The following is an 11,197-nucleotide window of genomic DNA, read 5'->3' as shown; positions in this document are numbered from 1 at the left end:
TTTCACCTGATAGCAGGTTACCTTCCATTTCATCAGGTTGCCTGCTTACTTGGATGGTGAGTAGACATTTAAAAAATAATAATAATAAAAATTAAAATTAAAAATTAATTAAAAATATTAAAAATTTAATATTAAAAATATTAATATTAAAAAAATAAAAAAATTAATATTTTTTAATTTTTAATTTTTACTTTTTAATTTTTAATGTTAACATTTATTAAATAATAAACTTTAAAAATAAATATTAATTAAAATTATTAAAATATTAATATTAAAATATTTAAAAATTATTATTTTTAAAATTTTTAATTTTTAATTTTTTATATTTATTATTAAAAAATTATTTTAAAATGCAACATCATCATCCATATAAGCAGGCAAAATGAAATGAAAGGTAACCTGCTATCAAGTGAAATTGCATGCATTTGGAGCGTTCAGTGGCTTAATTGTACATTTTTTTCGTTTAGTGGCATAATTGTACTTTCAGGTTACGTTCAGTGGCCAATTTGAACATTATTCCCATAATAGAATTATATGAAATTGATTATTCCCCTAGCAATGAGAATAGCCATTCTCACAGTCCAGACATGAATCACATGATATTAGCTATTTTTGCCTCATTGGAATTTAAATGTACTTAATACCAAAAATACCCTTGTGTGTGTATTTGTTTATTTATTTATTTTGTACAAATAATTAAATACATATCTGTATGTATATATATATAAATAATAATAATTTGTATGTGTGTGTATATTTATTATGTATGAGTATTTTTATCAATTGGTTATATATATTTTTCCCTATTCTCAACCAACTAAATATTGAATTCTCCGTATAATTTTTATATAATTTCGCAATTGAATGAACAATCGAATAAAAATTCTATTTTATTTCTTCCATAATTATATTCCTATTGTCCAATTGTATTGTGATATTGTCCCTTTGTTCACCCACTCATAATTAATTAAGAACTCCATGTACACTACCCACCCCCCACCCCCAAGAAATCTACCTATATATAAGTTTGTATGTATGCATTACTATTAGACGCGGCATGCAATCAAAGTATTCCTTTTCATCTCCGAGTAGAGAGATGAAACCATCTACAAAGCATTCACTTTCTTTCAATCATTTTCTCATCCTCGCTATTGTTGCAGTGGTAGGGGTTTTCCCAGAAAATGTAATCTCTGCAGGCTCAAAGGTTGATGTTCTTCCTGGCTTTGAAGGGCCCCTCCCTTTCCATCTTGAGACTGGGTATGCATAGGCATATACATATATATATACACACATCATAACATTCTTAATTTTACGGGAATGCTCGTAGCCACTAATTAACATTCTTGTATAATCATTCTCTTGCTTATTATTGTTTCAATTGAAAATGTAAAATAGGTATATCGGTGTGGGGGAATCCGAGGAAATACAGCTCTTTTACTACTTTGTTAAATCGGAAACAAATCCCAAAGATGATCCTGTCATACTTTGGCTTTCAGGAGAGCAGGGTTGTTCATCTTTAACTGGACTTGTTTATGAAATAGGTAATTTTGTACTAAAATTTATTTAAATTACAATTTTTTTTTCACAAATTTAATTAATGCGTGTCAAAATTTGATCATTTCTACTACTAAATTAATATTGCTCGTCACGCAGGGCCACTATTTTTTGAGGCAAAAGTGTATAATGGAACCCTACCAACATTGTTGCTCAGTGGACATTCATTAACAAGGGTGATTGGAACAATCTCCCCCCACACACTACACATGTATATCTATGTATGTATGTGTGCGTATTATTTTATTACTAATTTCTTTTTTTTTTCTTATGATATTATTAGAATGCCAGCATGATCTTTTTGGATCAACTCCCAAATATTGGATTTTCATACTCAACCAAAACAACCACTTACACTGATGTACAAGCAAGCAATTACATTTATGAATTTCTACAAAAGGTATATATATGTTGCACCCTATGTTCATGACTATATATGTGTGTGAATGATATATATATATATATATATATATATATATATATATATATATATATATATATATATATATATATTCGACACGATGTGTGCAATTATACAATTATAGTTATTTCTTTTTTTTTTCTTCATTTTTGGTGCATATACAGTGGTTTGGTCAGAACCAAGACTTTGTATCAAATCCATTCTTCATCGCAAGTAGTTCTTATGGAGGTCTTATTGTTCCTACTATTGTTGAACTTATATCAGATGGTACGAACTCTCATACTCCATTAACACAAATTCACATTTTTTTTTTATTGAAACGATAAAATTATAATTTACTTTTGTCCTTTTATTGTTATTTTTCTTAACTAATATATTTATGGTCTTGTTTGATAAATGGTTGTTAATTGATTGGATTAAAGGGTATAACTAGTTGATAATATTAACTAATTGTATAAAGGTGTTTGGTAAATTAGATGTTAGCTATAATTCCTTTTCTCAAAAAGCTAATTGAGCAACTTTTTGAATTTTGGTATTTTAGAGTTACAAAAAGCTGATTAACCAAACACTTACGTTGATTGTGTAACCAAGTGAAACAGATTTTATAGTGATCAAATAGGTCTAAATTGGCTAATAAGCTAACTATTTTTATCAAACCAGACCAACATATTATTCAACATATAAAAACAAGAAAAAAAAAAAGAGTTGATATTATAAGGAAAACAATTACATTAAGTTTCCTTCTTTGAATATATTTACAACTATTAATTTATTGAAATTTTATATATAATAATCGAATTTTTTTTACACGTTTGGTGAAAGTATATTCTATTCTGAAAAGAGGTACATTATGGGTTGTACTATATTTCAAAATTTGCAGGAAATGAAGCTGCCAAGAAGCCAATCAATCTTGAGGTACGTTAGTACGTAGTGTGTAATGTGTGTGTGTGTATATATGGGCAAATTATGCTGTGGACCCAGGTCCACCTTGCAAGGTGGACCTGGGTCCAAAACTACGTCGTTTTTGTTTTTATTTTTTTTTTTTAAATTAGTAAACATATTGCTGAATATAGAGTTGTCTAAAAATGTGTGAATATAGAAATTTTAAAGTGTGAATGTAGAGTATAGGAATAGTGAATGTACATTTATGATTGTGTGAATGTAGAGTTGCCCAGAAATGTGTGAATGTAGAGGTTTCAAATTGTGAATATAGAGTATAGAAATCGTGAATGTAGAGTTATGCATGTGTGAATCTGTAATAGAGTTAAGAAGGTCTAGTAACTTGTAGCCCTGTAATGTGTGAATGTGAAGTTCTCAAGTTGTGAATATAGAGTATAGGACCTGTGAATATAGAGTTTTGAATGTGTGAATGTGGAGTTTACAAAGTGTGAATGTAGAGTATAGGAATAGTGAATGTACATTTATGATTGTGTGAATGTAGAGTTGCCCAGAAATGTGTGAAGGTAGAGGTTTCAAATTGTGAATATAGAGTATAGGACCTGTGAATATAGAGTTTTGAATGTGTGAATGCATAACAGTGGTAATATAGTTACTAAACATATAATCCTGTAATGTGTGAATGTGGAGTTTACAAAGTGTGAATGTAGAGTATAGTGTATGTGAATGTAGACCCAGGTCCACCTTGCAAGGTGGACCTGGATCCACGGCATAACAATTGGTATATTTCAGTATAGTTGACACTAATGTGAAAGTGCCCTCTACAATTTACTATCACTATAAATTTGTATAATATACAAAACGACACTAATGTCCATCAAATTGTATATATCTTTTCTAGTAATTACATGCATGTTTATGTTTTTAGGGATATATACTGGGCAACCCCAAAACTTTTCATCGTGAAGAAAATTTCAGAGTTGAATTTGCTTATGGAATGGGATTTATGGCAACTGAATTCTATGAGGTTAATATTTTCATACAATTCTATGTTGAAATTTATCAATATTTTCATACAGAATAATAACAATACAATGATTCACACGAAGAAACGTCTCAATTCACAACAATACACGTCTCACAAATTAATTGTCCTTTTTTTGTTGTTGTCTATATATATAGTCATTGAAAGAAAGTTGTAAAGGTGAGTATATGCACGTGGATCCGGAGAACAAATTATGTGCTCAAGGCCTTCAGAAGTACAATAAGGTTAGCTACCATCTCACTTCATTTTTTTTATAAGGAAATTAGAAATTGAGAACTAAAATTATAGTTGAGAGAACATTTCAGTAATTTAGTTAAATTCTGACATCGTTAAAATTGCAATGTATATATATACACAGTTGGTAGATGGGATTTGTAAACAGCACATTCTTGAGACCTGTTGTGGACCTGAAGAACCTACCACAGAGTTATCTTTGGGTGCAAGAAGAGCCCTTGATGAACAACGTATCAGATCTTTCAATGAGAAATTCCTCTATCAGGATCGCGATGGTGAAGATGATGATAAGCTAATTTGTCGTGTAAGCAAAATCAATTCCGTTTTGATGTTTTCTATGAATGATCATACGTAACTATAATGGATCTTCAACAATAGAGATACACATTCAAATGTTACCTTTGTTTTAATTCTTTTTATTTTTTATTACTACACTACTGAATTTAACCATAAAGAGTCAATAACGTCCCTACATTTGTTTTAATTCTTAAGTTTCTGTTTTTGTTCACTCGGTTTTTAAATTAGAAAGATGTAAAAATAAACATATGATATTTTAAACAAATAAACTTTTTTATTTATTTATTTTTGTTTCAAATTGTGTTGTACCCTAATTGTTGCAATGATTATAGGTTAACTACCATCGACTTTCCAACTACTGGGCAAATGACCCTAGTGTCCAAAAAGCTCTTCATGTTCGTAAGGTATGTTGTACACACATACAAATACACACACATACATATAAAACTAGTCTAATTGCATATCTAAAGATTACAAATTTTATTATTGTCAACACTTTTTCAGTCGAGTCTGACACATAGAGCTTTTAATTTCTAATGCGATTTACCTTTCCAATGTATGTACTTTACTAACTATTACACAAAAATGAAATTAAATATACATTTTTAAGTAATAATTACAGATTTTCTAGTCACTAAAAAAGTGAGTTGTGATACAAATGTTGTTTTACCATAATACATGCAGGTCTCTTCTGAAAAGTGGGTGAGGTGCAATTGGAACACTGTGTCAAAAAGCTACAAAGTTACGATACAGGACACAAGACAGCAACATGCAGCTCTTAATGCCAAAGGCTATAGGTCACTTATATACAGGTATGCCATGTATACATGTGTATGTATGTATGCACACGCACATATAAATATAAGGCGGTATTACATGTGAAGGCTGTACATATTACATAATATTATTAATATTATTTTCATATTACTTGTTACAGTTGCATGTTTGTACTAAATACAAATAGACGTATTAACTTAAAATTTAATAGTGAGTGATTTACTACTGAAACAGCGGTGATCATGATATGATTGTTCCCTTCGAATCAACTCAAGCCTGGATAAAAGATTTGAACTATACCATCGATCATGATTGGAGTCCATATTACGTGATTCATAGGTACGATATTCCTCCACATTTAACCATTGTACCAAATACATCACAAACAAAATCTTAACTTAAACTTTTGTTTAACTATTGAAATAGCAAAGAGCAAGATGTCCTTGTTCCTCCGTTTAAATTTGAGGTGTATTCTGAAGTTGGCGGGTACGATATTTCTCCCCATATAATCCTTTCAATTTTCTCTCAAACCCTAAAATCATGTACATTATTTTAACATTAACTTCTTGTCATATTTGTCGTCTCTAGGTACACAAGAAATTTCACCAGTAAAATGACATACGCAACAGTAAAGGTAAGATCTTTAAAGCCTCATATATTACTCACATATCCAAATATTTAATTTACACACTAAATAATTAAAGACTTATAGGAAAACTTTATCTAAGCACCCGTGCCAGTACAAGACGTAGTAGCATTCGTGTAATATTGAAATAATTTTTAATACTGCATGATTGTACCTCACACAATTAAAATCATTTTTAACAAATACAATGAATGGTACGTATGTATTATTTAAAAAAAAATATCATTCTAATAGTCCCGAAAAGGATAGTCCAGTGGGTAGAGCATGATTCTCGTACATGAAGGTCACGAGTTTGATTATTACTGGCCAACACCCTCTTGGTCAAGCCTGTTACACAAGGTCTTCCTGGTGATGTGTGTTGTTTGCTTCACCTATATGGTTTGCAAGCTTATTTTAAAAGTATAGGATTTATCCAATATACCCGATGGGATAGTGACTGCGATTTCTCTTGTCATCATCCAAAAAAAAAAACCCCTCTAATAATACTACATATAATATATTATTATACCTGATATTATAACTGAAATGACTTTTTATGGTACTAGGTACCTGATTATACCTAGTATTACACAAATGACACCGCATATTGAACAGACATGATTGCAAAACTATAATACATTATTTTTCGAATTTTCTCACACTTATTTTTGTTGTTGTTCAAATAATAAATAAATCAGGGTGGAGGGCATATTGCTACTGAGCCATGGCCTGATAAGTGTGTTGCTTTGATTTCGAGATGGATAGCTGGAAAAGACATAGCTACCCCGCCTCCAACTGATACTACAGCATTAAAACAATTTATGCAATATGGAAAAGATATGTCATCATCAACATTCTCCCAGCTCCAGGCTTTAGCTACAGCCTTCCCATTTATCTTCTCATAATAACTACTAGATGATGTTCTGATCTGCCTTTTTATGAAATTAATTATGGATAGTAAAATAATGTTGATGGATGCATACATGTATTAGAGTGGACAATTGGATAGTGTATGTCAATCCCATTATCCACAGAGTTTTTTTTTTTTTTTTTTTTTTTTNTTTTTTTTTTTTTTTTTTTTTTTTTAATTTGTATTGTTTTATTTTTATTTTTATGTTTAAGAATTCAAATAAAAGCTTTCCCTGCTTAATTAATTAATGCTTATCAAGTTTCAATTTTCTTTACTACTTCTCTAGTACACTCATTGCTGGAAATTACCATTGACCAGGTCTATCTTGCATTGTAAACCCTAGTTCAAAATAACTTTTTTTATCTGTATTTGACGCATTCTGTACCTGCCATTGATAATTTTTATACATGTAGCTATCATATTTTGTACATTGGTTCCACCAACTAAAACCATATCACAGAGAGGTGATGGGTTTCCTACTTACCATTTACAAACAATTAAAATTGATGGATTCTCATACTGGAAAAGAATATAGTTTAATTCCAGAAATAATCCTTCGACTATTGACTTTTATCAATTTTTGTTCTCAACTTTTAATTTGATCAATGTTGGTCCCTTAACTATTGATGTTGTACCAATTTTGGTCCTTCTATTAAATCTATGTTAAATAGTTGTTAAAATTGAGGGCAAAACTGTAAAATCAAATATTTTAACTTTTCTTCTTCACTTTTTTCCCTTCCCCATCGCAAGATTATATAGGGAACAATGTGATCGAGTCAAGTAATCAAATTTTTACTCCCTAATATATTTATTTTTTACATTTTATGTTAAATTGTTCCAAGTAATCAATTTTTTTCTTGTATTTTATTTTTTATTTTTTTTGTTTATTGCAATGTAATATATACTCCGTAATAATTTTTTTCTTTTGTAAATTCTCTAACTAGATGTGGAGTGTTATTGTGTATTTTATTGTTGTATTAGGTTTTTTTTTTTTTTTTTTTGCTTTATTTGATAGCAAAAATGATACAAAATTAATAGTTAAAAAAAGTGAAGAAGAAAGGTTAAAATATTTGATTTTACATTTTTTTCCCTCAATATTAACACCTATTTAACATAGATTTAACAGATGAATCAAAATTGGTAAAAATGAATAGTCGAAGGACCATTTCTGGAATTAACTATATATATATTTTATATATATATATATATATATATATATATATATATATATATTGTAAATTAATTATCTAGAACAAGGATTGTACATATGTTTGGTAAAATCTTAAAGCGATGGACATAGTGCCCGTTGTTCAACAACCTCAAACGGATACATTAATTAATGTTTATTTTAACCTCAAGTGAAAAGGACATCTCATTAGGAACAATGACATATTTTGGTAGTAATATACTAATATAACGCGGGAATGTATAAATAGTTAATTAATATTGTTGCTATATGCCAAGACTTTGTGGCTTAGTGACACTAAATTATATTATCATATTGGAGATTGTGAGTTCAAATCTCAGTGGAGGCTGTACTGACCAAATCAAAAAGGTCAATATAGACTACTACCCAGAGTCAAATTTGAAATATTGTAATTACTAAACCAACGGTACGGTCTGATTAACCTTGGTTGGGGCTGTCCGAGGTTTTGTAAATTTGTATATATAATATACTTGTACGGTAAAAATTACCAATTTTGTTGCATTGTCACGTTGTTCACCCACTCATAATTATCAACTCAATGTACACTACCCCCCCCCCCCAACCCCACTCCACACCTGAATTGAGTAATCTATAGATATATATATATGTATGTTTTCATGCATTTTTTAATTACTCGCAGCCATTCAATTAAGTAGTCCTAGTCATCTCCGAGTTGAGAGATGAAACCATCTACAAAGCATTATTCACTTTTTTTGAATAATTTTCTGATCCTTGCTATTGTTGCAGTAGTAGGGGTTTTCCCACAACATGTAATCTCTGCAGGCTCAAAGGTTGATGTTCTTCCTGGCTTTGAAGGATCCCTCCCTTTCCATCTTGAGACTGGGTATATATGTCATTATCATCCTCCCCCAATCTTTTTCATTTGCTACAAATATATATTTTAGGGGTCCATCCCTATCAAAACAATTCCAAATGGGGTACTTCATAATTTGTTTAAGAGATTTTTTTTTTAAAGAAATGAGAATTAAAGTAGAAAAAAAAAAACTTATTTACAAGTACCTCTTTGATTTAAAGAATAATTGGAGTAAACGCATCTTAATTATGCATATACACATAAATACACATCATAATATTCTTTGTTTTACATGAAAGTTGGGCTGCCACTAACATTATTGTATTTCTTTTGCTTATTATTGTTTCATTTGGAAATATGAAACAGGTACATTGGTGTGGGTGAATCCGAGGAAATACAACTATTCTACTACTTTGTTAAATCAGAAATAAATCCAAAAGATGATCCTCTCATACTTTGGATTTCTGGAGAACAGGGTTGTTCATCTTTAACCGGACTTATCTATGAAATAGGTAATTTTGTACTTACAATTTGTTTAAATTACTTTTTTTTTTTCACAAATTTAATTAATATAAATGTCGGAATTTAATCATTTTGACTATCATATTAACGTTACTCGTCACGCAGGGCCACTATTTTTTGACGCAAAAGTGTATAATGGAACCCTACCAACATTGTTGTTTAATGAACAATCATTAACAAAGGTAACAGAAACTATTCATCCCCCACCCCCACCCCCCACCCCCCAACACGTATACATGTATATCTATGTACGTATGTGTGAGTATTATTTCATTTATAATTTTTTTTTCTTATGAAATTATTAGAATGCGAGCATGATCTTTTTGGATCAACTGCCAAATATTGGATTTTCATACTCGACCAATACAACCACTAACACTGATGTACAAGCGAGCAATTACGTTTATGAATTTCTACAAAAGGTATATGTTGCAACCCATCATGTTCATGAGATCGAAAATATGTTTGTGTGTGAATACTTATATATATATATATATATTGGATCAAATGAGAATTAGCACGCAAGAAAGAACTAGGAACCGATTAGAGACGTCCATTGGAAAAAATCTAACGTAACGGATCAGAATCAATTTAAATGAAAATGCGGTGACATTTTTGTAAATAACTCAAATTTTGAAGTATAAATAATAACACTATGGAGTGGAAGTAATAACATCATAGCGTGCAACAATATAAAGTACACTTGAACTTTGAAGTATAAGTAATAAGACTATGGAGTGCACTTAACAATATCATAGAGCGCAACAATATAAAGTACACCCAAGAAATCATATTAAGTGCACCTAACATTATCATTAATTGCATCGGATGTGAAAGGTAATTACTTGCGCACTTGCACATATTACTTACACTTCAAACACATGATACTTGCACTTCAAAGTTCAAGTTATTTACGAAAATATCACGATATTATTTTAAATTACTTATGATTCAATAGATCTTTTCATATGGACAGCTCAGATTAGTTTATATTTCTTTCCTTGGCTATATATATATATTGGAGGTATTAATAGATGTATAAATTGAATTGATTGAAGAGGGAGTTTTAGGACAGATTAAAAAGTTAGATTCAATTCTCACTCGTCTAAAATATTAATGTTAATTATTTCTTCTTCTTCTTTTTTGGTGAATATATAGTGGTTTAGCGAGAATCAAGACTTTATATCGAATCCGTTCTTCATCGCTAGTAGTTCTTATGGAGGTCTTATTGTTCCTACTATTGTTCAACTTATATCAGATGGTACGAACTCCATACTTCATTAACACAAATTCACATTTTGTATTGAAATGATAAAATTATACTTTGTGTTCTATCGTTATTTTATATATCTCTCTTGTATTATTCAACATATGAAAACAAGAAAAAAAAAAAAGTGGTGATATTTAAAAAGAAAATAATTACATTAAAGTTTCCTTCTTTGAAGATATTTACAATTATTAATTTATTGATGTTTTATATATAATAATCTAATGTCTACACGTTTGGTGAAAGTATATTTTATTCTGAAAAGTACATTATGGGTTGTACCATATTTCAAAATTTGCAGGAAATGAAGCTGCCAAGACGCCAATCAATCTTGAGGTATGTTGTGTGTGTGTGTGTGTATATATATATATATATAGTGTGTGGAGTCTAATTTTGATTATCCATTTAACTTCATCTAAAAGATAAATGCTTATTTTTATTATTTAATGCAACATGGGCATTAGATTAATTTTTGATATTATGCATGGTAACGGCTTATCAAACAACAAATTACAGCCCTTAATTTAATTAAATAAATGGACCAGATTAGACTACATCTTCTCACCTAGAAATGATGAGTTCGCATTTGAACCGAACTTTTTGTGTGTGTGTGGGGGGGGGGGGGGG

General features: G+C 29.9%; 2 protein-coding genes across 2 annotated transcripts in view; both read left to right on the top strand.

Annotated features, from left to right (window-relative positions):
• The first annotated feature begins 1,058 nt into the window (after positions 1-1,058).
• Positions 1,059-6,924, top strand: LOC116027714 (serine carboxypeptidase-like 11). Its single transcript, XM_031269435.1, has 15 exons — positions 1,059-1,257; positions 1,396-1,541; positions 1,654-1,730; positions 1,838-1,954; positions 2,140-2,242; positions 2,856-2,890; positions 3,801-3,899; positions 4,055-4,141; positions 4,276-4,455; positions 4,781-4,852; positions 5,133-5,260; positions 5,460-5,564; positions 5,652-5,711; positions 5,814-5,859; positions 6,549-6,924. The coding sequence occupies exons 1-15, from the start codon at positions 1,097-1,099 to the stop codon at positions 6,753-6,755; spliced, it is 1,623 nt and encodes a 540-aa protein (XP_031125295.1). The 5' UTR covers positions 1,059-1,096; the 3' UTR covers positions 6,756-6,924.
• A 1,684-nt stretch (positions 6,925-8,608) lies between these two features.
• LOC116027715 (serine carboxypeptidase-like 11) overlaps positions 8,609-11,197 on the top strand; it is a 6,137-nt gene continuing 3,548 nt past the window's right edge. The window contains exons 1-6 of the mRNA XM_031269436.1: positions 8,609-8,811; positions 9,148-9,293; positions 9,409-9,485; positions 9,609-9,725; positions 10,462-10,564; positions 10,872-10,906. Coding sequence (XP_031125296.1) covers positions 8,648-8,811; positions 9,148-9,293; positions 9,409-9,485; positions 9,609-9,725; positions 10,462-10,564; positions 10,872-10,906 — 642 coding nt within the window. The 5' untranslated portion in view covers positions 8,609-8,647. The remainder of the gene's footprint in view (positions 8,812-9,147; positions 9,294-9,408; positions 9,486-9,608; positions 9,726-10,461; positions 10,565-10,871; positions 10,907-11,197) is intronic.

Source organism: Ipomoea triloba, chromosome 8, assembly GCF_003576645.1.
Source record: "Ipomoea triloba cultivar NCNSP0323 chromosome 8, ASM357664v1".
Classification (NCBI taxonomy): domain Eukaryota; kingdom Viridiplantae; phylum Streptophyta; class Magnoliopsida; order Solanales; family Convolvulaceae; genus Ipomoea; species Ipomoea triloba.
This window is presented reverse-complemented; position numbering and strand designations above follow the sequence as displayed.